Source organism: Siniperca chuatsi, linkage group LG12 (assembly GCF_020085105.1).
Source record: "Siniperca chuatsi isolate FFG_IHB_CAS linkage group LG12, ASM2008510v1, whole genome shotgun sequence".
In the NCBI taxonomy this organism is placed as follows: domain Eukaryota; kingdom Metazoa; phylum Chordata; class Actinopteri; order Centrarchiformes; family Sinipercidae; genus Siniperca; species Siniperca chuatsi.
The window spans coordinates 4,332,182-4,347,971 of NC_058053.1; the positions used below are offsets into that span (position 1 = coordinate 4,332,182).

Below are 15,790 nucleotides of genomic sequence, written 5' to 3' on the forward strand. Positions count from 1 at the left end.
GGGGCGATATATAATAGCAAATATGACTGGGAGGGGGCCACCAAGTTTAAACATGAAAGTTAAGTAAAGGATCTGGATGCATCTTCCACCACTGACTACAAATACTGTCTACAATGTCTACATTTATTTTTAAATAAAACAACAACAAATAGTGACCCTCAAAGACTAGTGAACTTGTTATGTAAAAGGCTGGATACCAACATTTAGACATGTTTGATTACACAGGCTATCAAAATAAGATTAAGGTGACTGCGCGGGCAGTTTCAGGGTGCGATAAGGGCAAATAAAGAGCACACCTTGGTTACATTAGCCAGAGTAGCAAATGAGTGTATCAAGAAACATGGAGACCAAATAAAAGCAAGACAATGCATCGTTCATTTACTAGCATTTATCTTTTTTTTTTTAAATCACAAACATAATCATGGATACAACAATGCCTGTAATATGTCTCTTACACCAAATTTATGTTAAGTTAAGAAAACCTTGAACTACGTCATACCACGTCCACAAGTCATGACATGGCTGATCCAGAAACATTTTCAAACACCCAGCATTGTTGGACGGTGGTTGCCTGTCAGGAGTCAGAGCCTGAAGCTGTGGAGTGAATATTCATCCATCTCCATTTTCACTTGCTATATGGCCAAAACATGTGAAAACTAAATGTTTATTTTTCATTCTATATGATTACATGTTTGGGTAAATCTTTTTAAAAATGCAGGTGTTCAATACAAATACATTTTTTAAGATTATATGTGAAGGAACACTTAGGCAGTAAAATATTGATTATTATAAATGGTAGGAGGATGAAGGCTTCCAGGTGGTCACTTGTGTTGTTTCTCTTCCCATCCAGGTATCTTCATCTAGTCAGAGTCGCTGCTGCAGGAGCTGCTGGAGGACTGCAGCAGGGATGAACATAGCACACGGACATCAATGAATCACTTCAATCATCTACAAAACCAATATACTGTAAAGCTTATATTACAGCTGTTTGGTCTACATTAAATTTGATTTTCTGTGTTTAGCTCACATTAGGTTGTATTGCACAACTCTTTTATGTTCTAATTCTGAATAAAATCTACTTTCTGGAGCAAACAAAACCAACATACAATGCATCATATTTCAGAAAATGACTGACTCTTACCCCATGACAGTCCTTTCCTTTCTTGTGACAATGGCCATGCTTGTGACCATGCTTGTGCTTGTGTTTGTGCCCATGTCTGTGGCCCTGCCCATGGCATTGTCCATGCCCTTGTCCGTGTCCATGTGGCTGCCCATGTCCTTGTCCATGTCCTTGGCTACAACCAGGTCCAGGTCTGTGTCCGTGGTGGCCTCCGGGTGGACCGTGGGGCTGAGGAGGGCAGTTTGGTGGTGGGATGGTGCCTGGAGGATAGTGAGGGTATCCCTCTGGCGTCTGCTGAGGATGGTTCGGGTAACCAGGAGGGTACTGGTTTCCTAAACATAAGGGGAAAAGAGAAATCAACCTTCAGTTAATACTTAGCAAAAATGATTCTCAAGTATGTAATGCACATTCATTTATTTTTGAAAGTGATTGTGTTATTTACCTTGGTTGTGTCCGTACATTTTAAAGCTTCAGATGAAACTACAGATCCTGAAAGCGGAAAAAGGCACATTAAACAAACCAACACGGCTCGTCTTTTAACGCACATATAAAATCATTCTGTATTCTGTATTTAAGAACTTTAGAGAGCGACAAATCATCAGCAGAGTTTTAGAGGTGAACTTACTGTGTGCTGGAGAGCAGATCCACAGATGCCGCCGTCACCTGCTGCTCCTTTTTATGTGCAGTCCAGTTCACTTCATTGGGGGCAGTGCCTGAACTCCCATCAGAACATTTTTTCTGTGTGAGCTAAATGGGTGTGTGTGTGTGTATAATCTTTACATACAGTCAATATGGACCATATACAGTCTAAATTATGGATACACACACCCACAAGCAAACTTTTGAAATTTTGTTGTGCTTTTCTCTTTAAAAATCTGGTTTACTAATCTTTTTGTCTAGCATTTGCAATCTCATAACACTTTTTTTCAACATTTGAATACATTCTGATCTTGAGTTTTCATTGCTTAATAAATTGACTATCTGCCCATATCTCAACACGTAAGAAATCAGTATGTGGGATGTCTCTTATCGGACAGAGCGCACTATTTCCAAGTTAAACATGACATCAATCAAATGTATCATGTGCACTGTGCAGTACACTGAACTTTTTAATCAGCTGTCAAACACAAAACTCCACTGATTGGGGTTGGGCCAGAGGTGCAACATGTTTGAAAGTTTCGGCCCATAGAAGGCAGTCCAGTAGCAGAAGCAGCAGCTGCCTGCCCGGTGTGAATTTGTGGTATTTCATGGGCGCAGTTTCCGTAGCTCGCCTTCCAGTTCACATTTACACAAAAAGGTACCGGGCTACCCCGCCTTACTGTAATGTACTAAAAAGAGAAGATGCTCTAGTTTGTTTTAATCATAATGCAGTAATCTATGGTGTTATTACAAGACCAAAAATAGCATAAATGAAAATTCACAGTTTACCAAATGTTTGAATGGTGGCGATTAATGTTGGATTCAAGTGAATGTACTGGGGAGCTGCAGGGTGTGTAACTATTAGTGAAAAACACTGCTGAACAAAGGCCTTAATTCAACACTCCCTGGGTAAATAAAGATTATATAAATACACACTGATAGATAACACACACAATGGAACAAGAAACCGTGAGGTCAAATGAAATAGAGAATACAGAGACAGATATTGAAGAGATTAACTGCTTTTATGACCAGTTTTATTGAACAATTAGATCAGTTGATAATACATCAAAAGCACACATGCTTTAAAATTTAGATGGTCAAATAAACTGATTATTATGATGAGGTAGGAGGAGGAGGGTTTCCAGGTGGTCACTTGTGTTGTTTCTCTTCCCATCCAGGAATCTTCATCTAGTCAGAGTCGCTGCTGGAAGACTACGCAAGGACAAACATTGTCATTTCATTTAGTGATGATGTGTCAGTCAGTTCAATAATTGAGTTAGGAATTAATAATTGAATGATATAATCAATAACATTGTAAATAAATGAATAAAGTGATGTGTCAATGTTGTATTCAATTTTATTATTATGTCTTTGAATGATGAATATGTTTCTGGATCTAGCAACCCTTTCCATTTTCCATTTACTTTGCTGCTTTTCTATTTGTGTTTTCGGTTTGGGCCACACTCACACTCAACCTTAAACCATGTGGAGGCAGCTAACTTTGTCTGCTGTTTGATGCTGGGCAGAAGCATACAGTTGGTTTGCAGAGCTTTTTTCAGTGAAAACAGCTGCCTGCTGCGACTGAAAACGACGCTACACTGCTGATTTAAAACAGTAAAGTTGCAGCCGGGAGTTGGGTGATAATTCTCTATGGGTTCATCGCTGTAAACGACACCTTTCACATTATAGATAGTCATTTGATCCATTGTTATTAAAAAAAATATCGATGATGACCTTTGAATATGTTTAACCAAGTAGTGCCTAAACTTCAGCAAAAGTTAACCATAGAGGTGGCACCAGGAAATGCTCATATGAGTCGTTTTTGGAACAGTGAAGCGGGTTGCTTTGGAAGACAACTAATCAAAATCATTAGGGTTCTTCCATTAAGGACCATTATTGTCATGGTAAGATCTTACTTTTTAAAGACACAAACTACAGAAGCAAATAGAAATTGTGAGCCTAACATTGGCACTAGGGTAAACCTTTAGGTTTTATTATTAGATTATTAGAATTAATCCTCTGGGGACAAAGAATGTCCCCAGTGTCATGGCAATTCATGCCAGGCGTTTCTACTATTTCGTCCACTCTATTTACATAATTGAGCGTAGACTAAATAACAGAAACACATCACTGTATAATGTAATGCAGTTCAACAGCACTACATCCTCCAAAATGACCATACAGTTGAATCAATACCTCTCTAAAACAATTTCAACAAAAACTGAACATTATAACCTTCATTGAGGTAGGGTGTATTGCAGGACTGTTGTATTAGGCTGCACTAGTTCTAGCTAGGTGTACCTAATAAACTGGTAACTGAGTGTATTGCCAAAATTAAAAAGGAAAGAAACATTTAAATTCCTTTAAGAATGGGATTTGTTAATAAATTGTCTCTTTGTATTTAACTAACATTTTGATTAACTGCAGTGAAACTGGATCTTTAATATGGCCTAATGTGTTTTATTTTAAATGTAATGATTACTTATTGTCAGTGGATTACAGTGCAGTATTTACTTTGGTACAATAAAGACTCCATGATTTGCACTTTACATTAATCGATAAATCAACTGGATCTTACCCCGTGACACTTCCTTCCTTTCTTGTGGCCATGACCATGTCAGTGTCCATGTCCAGGACCATGGCTAGGTCCACACCCATAAAAAGGCCCTGGTCCACAACCTCCGCCTCCATTCCCTCCACAAGGTGGGGGTACAGGATTGCACACACTTGGACCACAAGTCCCCGGAGGACAGAATTGGAAAGTGCCTAGTGTACCTGGTGGGCCTGGTGGGCCTGGTGGGCCTGGTGGACATGGAGGGTAATGTTCTGGCATTGGCTGAGGACAACAGCCAGGGGGATACTGGTTTCCTAGTCAAAAAAAAGGGATGGGGATCATTTTCTCTTTCTGTTTGTCTACACATAAAATTAAATTAAGACAGTTTGACAAAAAGGACGGGGATGGGGTTTTAGCAAAAGTGAAAAAGTGAGTTATTTACCTTTTTTATTCCCGGACATTTCAAAATTTCAGATCCAAGCCCTGAAACTGAAAGAAGCCTCTTAAATGGACACAAATCCCCTATTAACATAAGAAAAGAAATAACTTTTTATGAAATGCGGATGTGAGCTGTTGTAAAACCTAAAATGCTATATTGTGTAGAAAGAAAGCAAATGTAGTCCACTGAGGACAGTATGTTTGTAAAACGTTACAAAACAGGCAGTTGAGGTCATGTGATTTGTGATAAATATACATCATAAAGTCATGTCTCACAGGACTGTGTAAAGACAAAGCTACTCATCAGTAGGGTATGTGTTACAGATAAAGAGATGATGACAGAATAATGCAATACAGTTAACAAATGAAATACATGTCGATCTATCAATACACATATACACACACACACACACACACATATATTTTATGGTAACTATGCCTAGATAGCTATTAGTGAACTTACTGTGTGCTGGAGTGCAGATCCACAGACACAGCAGTCAGCTGGCTCTGCTTTTATATGAAGCCTCACCTCAGCTGGAAACAATCCAGTGCTCATCATCGGGGAAGAGCCTGAACTCCTACCCAACATTTTTGGTAAGATGTTGGGTGGAGATGTGTAAACCTTCACTTGAGATTTCTATTTATTTATAATTATTCATACCATCACTATTTACATGTTTTTGTCACCACGTGGCACCAGATAATATAACAATAATCATAATAATAATAAAACTATTATAGAGCACTTATCAAAACAAAGTACAAAGTGCTTCCCACAAGAGAAATAAAATACCATAGTGAATGACGAAATATAAAGAAATAAAATACATAAAATACACAAAAGTACATAAAATACACAAAAGCAATCTTAAAATCAACCCTAAAACCAACAGGGAGCCAATGTAAAGAGGCTAAAACAGGTGTAATGTGGTTGTACTTCTTGGTCCCAGTTAACAGTCTAGCAGCTGAGTTCTGTTCAGTCTGCAGTCATGTCAGAGTTTTTTGATTAAGACAAGTGAACAGGCTGTTACAACAATCAAGGTGTGAGGAGATAAAAGCATGTACAATAGTTTCTGCATCATTAAGATTTAAAATAGATCGTATTTTTGCAATATTTCTGAGTTGATAAAAACATGATTGGACAAGCTTAGTGATATGTTGCTCAAAACATAAATTGCTATCAAACAGGACACCAAGATTTCTTGCAACAGGCTTGATATGTTGGATTTCAGTTTTATTTAAGTTGAGCTGAAGAAAATTTATTGACATCCAATTTTTTATGTCAGACAGGCAGTCCTGCAGAGAACTCAGCGTACTAAGGTCAGTGGACTTGACAGGGCGGTACAACTGTGTGTCATCCGCATAACAATGAAAAGAAACACCATGTCTGCAGATGACATCACCTAAGGGAAGCATGTATAAGGAGAACAATATTGGTCCCAGAATTGAACCTTGAGGCACACCGTACTTGATATGGGAGAAGGATGACATGAAGTTATTAATGCTGACACAGAATTTCCTATTGACAGATAAGATGAGAACCAGTCTAGTGCAGTGCCAGATATGCCCACCCAGTGTCTCAGTCTATCTAAAAGAATGCCATGATCAATTGTATCAAAGGCAGCACTTACAAGTGCAGTACAAGAATTGAACACATGCCTGCATCTGCATTCATTAAAAGGTCATTGGTGACTTTGAGAAGGGCTGTCTCAGTGCTGTGGTGTTGACGAAAGCCAGATTGGAACTTTTCAAAGGTATTATTGTTTTCCACAGCAGCAAGAAGTTTCTTAGATACAAGTTTTTCGAGAATCTTCGAAATAAAAGGCAATTTGGAGATTGGGCGATAGTTATCCAGGAGGGTGGGATCAAGCCCAGGTTTTTTTAGGACAGACTGGACACAAGCTGTTTTAAAGAAATCAGGGACGCAGCCAGTAGACAGCGAGCTGTTAAAAATAATTTGTAAAAGGGGCGCAATACAATCCATAACTTCCAATTGAAACCTAGTTGGGATTTTGTCCAGAGGGCTGGAGGACACTCTCATAAGAGACATGATGTCTGTGAGTTCGGGCAGAGTTAACAGCAGAAAAATTGCTCAAAGAATCCCTGAGCGGGTGATCCACATCTAAAAAGGCAGGATTGGGGGTGATATCAGATCTTATTAACTCCACCTTTCCAGCAAAGTGCAAAAGAAACTTTTCCCAATCTGCATCACACTCAGCAGGGGCACAAGGAGAGGCAGGGTTAACTAAGTGATCCACAGTCTTAAACAGGAATCTGGGGTTGTGCTGATGGGCAGAAATAAGTGCAGAGAAATGACATGTTCTTGCATCCTTCACCATCCTATTATAAAGGCGTAATAACTCTTTCATGACCACAAAGTGGACCTGGAGACCTGATTTCTTCCATCTACTGTACGTTCTGATCTTCTGCATTTCTTTTTACAGCTTTGAATACTGTCATTTAACCATGGCTGTTTTCTAGTCTTTGAGTTTGGTCTATTTTTCAGAGGAGCTATGAGATCTAAGGTTGAAGAACACAGATAGTTAAAATAATCAACCAAATCGTTGGTGTTGGAGGAATCGGGAAACACACTGCCAGGAGAATTGAACAGTGTACAGAATTTTAAGGCACTATGCTCATTAAGGACGCATGTGTACTTAGAGCGGGATAAGACAGTACTAGTAGCCTGTAATTCACAGTTAAAAACAATGCATAGATGATCAGATACAAACATGTCCCTGATTTCCACCGATGGGGTTTTCAGGCCCAGACTAAAGACTAGGTCTAAGGTGTGGCCAGTGGCCACGGGAATGAGTTTTGCCAGCCACATGTTGTTGAAAGTTAAAAGAGTTAGTGATATTTAAAAAATCAGCAGCAAGGGCATTAGAGGAGTCATCAACATGAATATTAAAATCACCACAAAGAAGAATTCTATCATAATTTAACACAAGACTGGATAAAAACTGAGAGAGTACCAACAAGACGGAGCCAGCTGGTTTAGGGGGGCGATAAATAATAGCAAATATGACCGGGAGGGGGCCGCCAAGTTTAAACATGAGCATTTCAAAGGAGGAAAAATCATTGCAAGCTATGAGGTTACACTTTAAATGCTTCCTATAGACAGTAACAAGGCCCCCACCTCGACCACAGACCCTAGGGCAGCTAAAGCAGTCATAATCTGGAGGGCACAATTCACTGTGTGGCAGTTTTTGGTGGGCAGAGAAGAGGAAAAAGAAGAGTGAGGGGAAACAGGTGATGTAAATAGTCAACCACGTGAGGAGGACAGCACAGCAGGCTGCAGGTTAGCCGCCAGCATGCAACTACCTGACTTGTTTGGGTGAAGACTGTCTTGTGCAAACAAGGAAGAACGATCCCAGAATAAGTTAAAGTTGTGAATAAAACCAACGTCATGGGTACTGCAGACAGACTGGAGCCAGGTATGAAGGCTGAGGATCCTGCTGAAATGGCCAATTCCCCGACTCAGTGTAGGAATTGGACCGGAAATGAAAGCATGCTTTCCGGTGCTGTTGAGCAGGTCAAAGAGGTAGAAGTCTACTTTTGTCAGCTCCGATTGCTGACGGGCGGTGTCACTGGTGCCGACAGGGACTACGATTTTCGTGATAGTCGTCAGGAGTGCGGCCAGAAGTCCGGGGAGCTTTTCGAGGATGTCGGGGGTCATAGCTCCGGGAAAACAGTGTGTGACCGCATTAGCGAAGCGGATATTCCTCACTATGGAATCTCCAACGATCAGCGTAGTTGGGGGGATGAGAGGAGGCAGAGTCGATGATCGTGGGGACCGCCGAGTTCCATCAGCCGTCCGTGGGATAGTCGTGGCCGGGGACTGCTGTGGCGAGGGGGGCGGCGTCCTCCCTAGCAGAGGTGTTCGCTGCAGTCTCAGGACGAATGAGACCTCCAGAGCTTCTCCTGATCACGGCCTCTTTCAGTAACTTGCGGAGAGAGGAGGAGGAAGACTTGGCCGCTGGAAAAAGGGAGCGTCCCTCCAGTGGAGGAAAGTCCTGCGTGTCCAGGATGTCAAACCTGTTGGCCAGCGGGAGGTCCCGATGTGAAGGTGGAGGAGGCAGGCGCTTTGCACCATGTCTGTCCTTACAGGCTACAGTCCTGTGCTCCGGTTGGCATGGAGTCGCCAGGTGCTTTGCCTGGGCCGAAGCAACAGTGGAGAACTCCAGGATGAACTTGTCTTTTTCTCTGAGCTCGGCTTCCAGACAGGCGATACTTTTCCTCAGCTTTGAGACGGTAAGGTGACAAGAGCCACACTCAGCCATCAGGCTATCATTTAGTCCGTGAGAGTCCTTCAAAGCTTAAAGTCCACAGTAAAGTCCATAAAAGTGCTACAAGCTTAAAATCTGTGGTAAAAGTGACCGGTTAGCCTAGCTGCTGGGCTAAAAACAAACCTAGCTAAGCTAGCACCAGTGGAGGCAGTCCAGTAAACCACGTCGAGTTGCAGCCAGCTTAAAATCACTTAAGATCCACACGTCCGATGACTGAAAACTTTTACCGAGTTAAAACATATAGGTAAAGCAGTGGCCAGGAAAGTAGTGTAGCCTAGAAAACTTGGCTTAAAAACTCGATAAAATATCAATTTATGATGGTTTAAGACGAAGTTTCTAGCAACGCTTCTGCCGGGTACACAAAAACGACACACGCACATTGTCAGCGATAAGCAACAATGGCAAGAATACCAGACAAACTCATAGCATCATCAGTTGTCATTGTATAGTTATGTTTTTTTTTAAATGAATTCATTAGTAATATTTTTTCCTGACAAACACAATCATGGATACCATAAGCCCTAAGATATGTTTCATTTACAGCCACTATTAAAGCCACTATGTTAAGTATTTGAAAATGTCTTGGGGCACCATCTGGCTGTCTTATCAACAATGACACTGTGGCAGACAGCAGTGCACACCACTATCACATCCAATCCTCACAGATCCAACCACGATTTTCCCCAGGAATGTTTCAGTTTTGTACAAACAATAAACTCCATCAGAATGATAATAATAATGACAACATCACATAAAATGCACATGCAGTGACCTAAACAAAAGTTATGAAAAGCCAACACAACCATCAGTTAGAAGAGAGAACGACTGAAGCTGTGTAGAGAGAATCCATCCATCTCTGTTTTCACTTTAAAATGTATTACCTTAGTACTCGACACAAGACCGTACAATCAGTGAAAACTCAATGTCTTTTACATGTTTGACAAAAGCTTGTTTATATTTGTTGGGCCAACAATATACATGCTTTTGAGGTACAGATAACCTTTTAAGGTCAAATGTGATTCTTGTGTAAGGTAGGAGGAGGAGGGATTCCAGGTGGTCACTTGTGTTGTTAATCTTTCCATCCAGGAATCTTCATCTAGTCAGAGTCGCTGCTACAGGAGCTGCTGGAGGACTGCAGCAGGGATGAACATAAAAGACAAAACAAACAAAATGATTCAATTACCGATGACAGCTTATCATTCATTTCTTGACAAAAGACTTTGAATGCGTTTGTCTCTTGGAAATCAGTTTTCAGTTTTAGAGCAGAGAAGAGAGCAGTTGTGCCCCAAGGGTCACTGGTTCCCTCCCGGGGCAGACAGGATAAATCTGGGCATGGAAGAGGAAGAGTAGCACTTGGCCGTCCCTCTTGAGACACTAAACCCCCAACCGCTCCAATGGCACACAGATCTGACTGTGGCTGTTACATCCAGGTGTGAATGTATGTAACTGTGTGAAAGTGGAGCATGGTGTTCCTGCACAAGTGCATTTGTCCTCACTGTTCTACCACTGGATAAATAACCTTTACTAAATAGAGTATTCCTGTGATCAGTTTTCATTAGGATGGATTGCACAAACCTTTTATGCCTCATGTTTCTCTGAATTCTGAACAAAATCCACTTTCTGAATGAATAAACTGAACAGTGCATTGTTGAATCTTACCCCGTGACAGTCCTTCCCCTTCTTGTGACACTTGCCATGCTTGTGGCCAGGCTTGTGTTTGTGCCTGCGCTTGTGCCCATGTCCATGTCCATGTCCATGTCCATGTTCATGTCCGTGTCCATGGCCACCATCTTGTCCGTGTCCATGGCCTCTTTGAGGACAGTGTCCTCCTGTAATTAGTCATAAATCAATATTTAGTAAATGTAAATGTCGAGTATGTAATACATATTCAATACATTGGAAGAAAGAGGTGAGGATGAACCAAAAGCAACTGTGTTATTTACCTCGATTGTGCCTAAACATTTCAAAACTTCAGACCCTAAAATTGAAGAAAATGAAAAATGTAATGATTTAAATAAATCCACACAGATCCCCAGTGAGCAATTAAAAGTCACAAGAAACAACAAAACACCTGAGATGGTAATGTACTTTCCAAAACATTCAAAATCAGGCAAACGCAACTGTGAGGCATGTTAAGGTGCTATGTACAACAATTCAAAATTATACCAAAAACAACCATCACCCTCTGCACATATATGCTCATTCCCTATTTTAAGAGAGCTGCTACAGATCATCAGCAGAGTTTTACAGGTGAACTTATTGTGTGCTAGATAGCAGATCCACAGACACAGCTGTTACCTGCTGCTCCTTTTATGTGAAGCCACACTTGAACCTGAATCAGTTCATCAGGGGCACTGCCTGCACTGTCATCAGAAAATCTTAGTTTTGTGAGGGTAAAGTATGTGAGAGGCAGTGCGGATCATCTGTAGCATATAGTACATGTATATGTTGCTATGTACACAATAAGAATACTGCAAATTTCTTAAACTAGTATTTACATGTTATTTGTATTACTTATACTCATGTTGTGAACATTGCAAGAGTGTTGCACATCATGTAACCCAATGTGTTTGTTTTGACTTCCTTTGTCCTCTGTACAGTGTGTTTGACAAACGTGTTTGTTTGAAAAGTTTTCCTGATAGCCAGCCAGTATGATGTTATCAGGAAACAAAACCTGTATTTTCACCTCTGAAGAGTGAAGAAAGCTGTGTTTTCTTTGCAAGGCTATACACACAAGTCACTTGTTCACAAAGTTTTGAAGGAACCAAGGAATAATAAGTGCATATTCAAGCCATGTGGCTTTACAAGGCCTGCTTGTCACTTGAGACTTGAATGTTTCTGCTTTCAAGTGTCAAGTCCAGTACTTAGAGAGTCTTTAGGAAGTCAAGTCTCAAGTCAAGTCTTTAGAGAGTCACATCTCAGGTCACGAAGTCAAGTATGAAGTCAAGATTCTAGGGAGTCAAGTCAAGTCTTCGTGGAGTCATTTCTCAAGTTAGATCGTGTTTTTAGGGAGTCCATTATCAAGGCAAGTCTATAGGGAGTCACATCTCAAGTCAAGTAAAGTCTCAGGTAGGGAGTTAAGTCTCAGGGTCAAGTCTTCAGGGATTCAAGTGGCAAGTCTAAAATCAAGTCTTTTGGGAGTCACATCTTAATTCTCAGGTCAAGATTTGAGTGAGTCAAGTCTCAAGTGAAAATCTTTGGGAATAAAGTCTCAAGTCAAGTCTTTGGGGATTCAGGTCTCAGGTTTAGTCAAGTCTTAAGGGAATCAAGTCTCAAATCTCAAGTCAGTTCTTTAAGGAGTCAACTGTCAGGTCTCAAGTCTTTGGGGGTCACATCTCGATTCTCAGGTCAAGTCTTTAGGGAATTCAATTCAATTCAATTCAATTTTATTTACATAGCACCAATTCATAACAGAAGTTATCTCATTGCACTTCTCCTATAGAGCAGGTCTAGACCGTACTCTTTATAATATTATTTAAAGAGACCCAACAAATCCCAGACTCAATGATGAGCGGCCATCCGCCACTGCCGTGTTAGGTTTTGAGAGAGAGAGAGAGAGAGAGAGAGAGAGAGAGGTTTTGGGGGTGGGGGGAGGCACAATGCAAATACCACCTACAATTTTATATATATTTTTTTTAAATAGTAGAATAGTAATTGTAGTGTTAATATTAATAGATTAGTAATAATAGGAATGACAGCTATAGGAAAAATAATGTCAGTATTAGTAACAGAGCCAATAACAACAACTGTAGTAGCAGTTGTCGAGCAGGAACACGGAGGCAGCAGGCGGCCCACAACCACAGATCCAGTCTCTGCAGCTCCGGAGGCAGAAATACCTGCTGAAAGCGACAGAAGGAGAGAGGAGAGAAACAAGAAAGCACAAAACTACGGGAGAGAGAAGATGTCAAGTTAGTAACATGCAGTAATGGGATAAAAATGCATACAGATGGAGAGGGAGAGAAGGAGAGAGGAAAGAGGTGCATCATTGGAAGTCTCCCGGCAGTCTAGGCCTATAGCAGCATAACTAAGGGATGGTTCAGGACTCACCCAAGCCAGCCCTAACTATAAGCTTTATCAAAGAGGAAAGTCTTAAGCCTACTCTTAAATGTGGAGATGATGTCTGCCTCCCGAACCCAAACTGGGATCTGATTCCACAAGAGAGGAGCTTGATAACTGAAGGCTCTGGCTCCCAGTCTACTTTTGGAGACCACAAGTAACCCTGCATCCTGGGAGCGCAGTGTTCTAATGGGGTAATAAGGTATTATGAGCTCTTTAAGATACGATGGTGCCTGACCATTAAGAGCTTTGTAGGTGAGGAGAAGGATTTTAAATTCTATTCTGGATTTTACAGGGAGCCAGTGCAGAGAAGCTAATATTGGAGAAATATGATCTCTTTTCCTAGTTCTTGTCAGTACACGTGCCGCAGCATTCTGGATCAACTGGAGAGTCTTAAGGGACTTATTCGGGCAGCCGGATAATAAGGAATTGCAGTAGTCCAACCTAGAAGTAACAAATGCATGCACTAATTTTTTGGCATCATTTTGAGACAGGATGCGCCAGTTTAGTTAACTGGTTAGTTTCATCTGGCTTGATCGAAAGATATAATTGTGTATCATCTGCATAGCAATGAAAGTTTATGGAGTGTTTCCTAATAATATTGCCTAGAGGAAGCGTATATAAAGTGAATAGAATCGGTCCAAGCACAGAACCTTGTGGAACTCTGTGACTAACTTATGCGTGCGCAGAGGACTCACCGTTAACATGTACAAACTGAGATCGATCTGATAGATAGGATTTAAACCAGCTTAGTGCGGCTCCTTTAATGCCAATTACATGTTCCAGTCTCTGTAATAGGATGTGATGGTCAATGGTGTCGAACGCAGCACTAAGATCTAACAAGACAAGTACAGAGACAAGTCCATTGTCCGATGCAATCAAAAGGTAATTTGTAATTTTCACCAGTGCTGTCTCTGTGCTATGATGCACTCTAAATCCTGACTGAAAATCCTCAAATAAACTGTTATTTAGAAAGTCACACAACTGATTGGCGACTACTTTCTCAAGGATCTTAGAGAGAAAGGGAAGGTTAGATATAGGTCTATAGTTGGCTAAAACCCCTGGATCAAGAGTGGGCTTTTTAAGAAGCAGTTTAATTACAGCTACTTTAAAGGATTGTGGTACATAGCCTGTTAATAAAGACAGATTGATCATATCCAGTAAACAAGTGCTAACTAAGGGTAAAACGTCTTTAAGCAGCCTAGTTGGAATGGGGTCTAAGAGACAGGTTGATGGCTTAGATGAATTAATCGTCAAAGTCAGCTGAAGAAGATCGACAGGAGCAAAGCAGTCAAAACACACATCACACATCTACAGCTGTTTCCAAGTTTCCTGTGTTCCTGGAATCAAGTCTTAAATCTCAAGTCAAGTCTTTAAGGAGTCAGCTGTCAGGTCTCAAGTCTTTGGGGGTCACATTTGTATTCTCAGGTCAAGTCTTTAGGGAGTCAAGTCTCAAGTCAAATCTTTGGGAGTAAAGTCTCATGTCAAGTCATCAGGGAGTCAAGTCTCGAGTAAGTCAATTCTCAAGTCCTCATTTTTGAGTTGAGTACAACTGTAGTAAAGAACAATCTAACAACTGTTGTTTTTGACTGATCCACAGGAATATTTGCATACATGTATATATTTTCACCTTGAATTTAAATTTTAAGTCTTGGTGTGGGGAGAATTCCCCGTCCTCCTCCTGTGGAGAAGGTGGGAGAGGTGAATTAAAACCAGCTTTCTTATCAGCATCTGGTCATGCTTAAGAGTCTGAACAAACAGTAGAAAGTAGAAAGCACTGGCCCAACCAGTTACATAGTCTTGTCTAGTATGCCTGTTTTCAACCACAGGATTCTAATTGCTGCTGTGACTGTAAAAACCCATTGTGTGCTTTTGCAGTCACCTGTCCCTGCGCCTCAGCTACACAAACAAACACTCCAATGGTATTTGAGGACTGTCACATGTACATTATACATTGAGAACATTCACGTACTCCCACACACATACCTTTTATTCAATAAAACATCTCAAAACATTCGTCACAAACACACCTTTAACTCCACTTAAAAAATGCAGGTGTGTCAGAAACAGCATTAGTGGTCAAAGTGCAAAAAACTGGAGCTTTGGTAACTAAATACTTACTTACACAGAATAAATCTGGGTATAATGAATTGCAGAGAGCCCGGCCTCATATAAAGTACAAACTGTGACATGCCATAAGTGCTTGCAGTGTGACTGATTAATTATGGCAATCTACAGAGTTTGTATATATCTTTTTGCCCGTGAAGAGGTTCTGCCCATAAAGGTTACAAAAGTAGACTTATCCTTACATCCTTTCCCTCTAGCACCTGCTGGACTGTTCACACAAGCAATACTCAACTAACAGTAAAACTAATACCAGTATGTGTTGCTATGTGCAAGGGAGGTGGTGCAAGGTGTGAAAAAAGTGTCTGCTTTGCCAACTTTCTCACTCTGATAAAAGGATAAAACATCATGGGACATCACTGTCCATATACTGGGTGTTTCAAATGCAGTTAACATGTTCACCATGTGAAGGCCAATGTGTCACATTGTTGCACAAGTACTAACATTTGGGCTGATCAACACAATGAAAAATCCTGATTGATTATTTTTTATTATTTTTCTATAATAATTGCTTTAATTTCCATATGCGCTCTGTGTTTGATATTTGACTAGGCACAAACCAATACA

General features: G+C 40.7%; 1 protein-coding gene across 1 annotated transcript; it reads right to left on the reverse strand.

Annotated features, from left to right (window-relative positions):
- Positions 1–373: 373 nt before the first annotated feature.
- LOC122885070 (zinc transporter 7-like) lies at positions 374–5,235 on the reverse strand. Its single transcript, XM_044215707.1, has 4 exons — positions 5,218–5,235; positions 1,563–1,609; positions 1,142–1,452; positions 374–896 (listed from the first exon to the last, which is right to left on the reverse strand). Exons 2-4 carry the CDS (start codon positions 1,579–1,581, stop codon positions 861–863), a joined length of 366 nt encoding a protein of 121 aa, XP_044071642.1. The 5' UTR covers positions 1,582–1,609; positions 5,218–5,235; the 3' UTR covers positions 374–860.
- Positions 5,236–15,790: the final 10,555 nt, after the last annotated feature.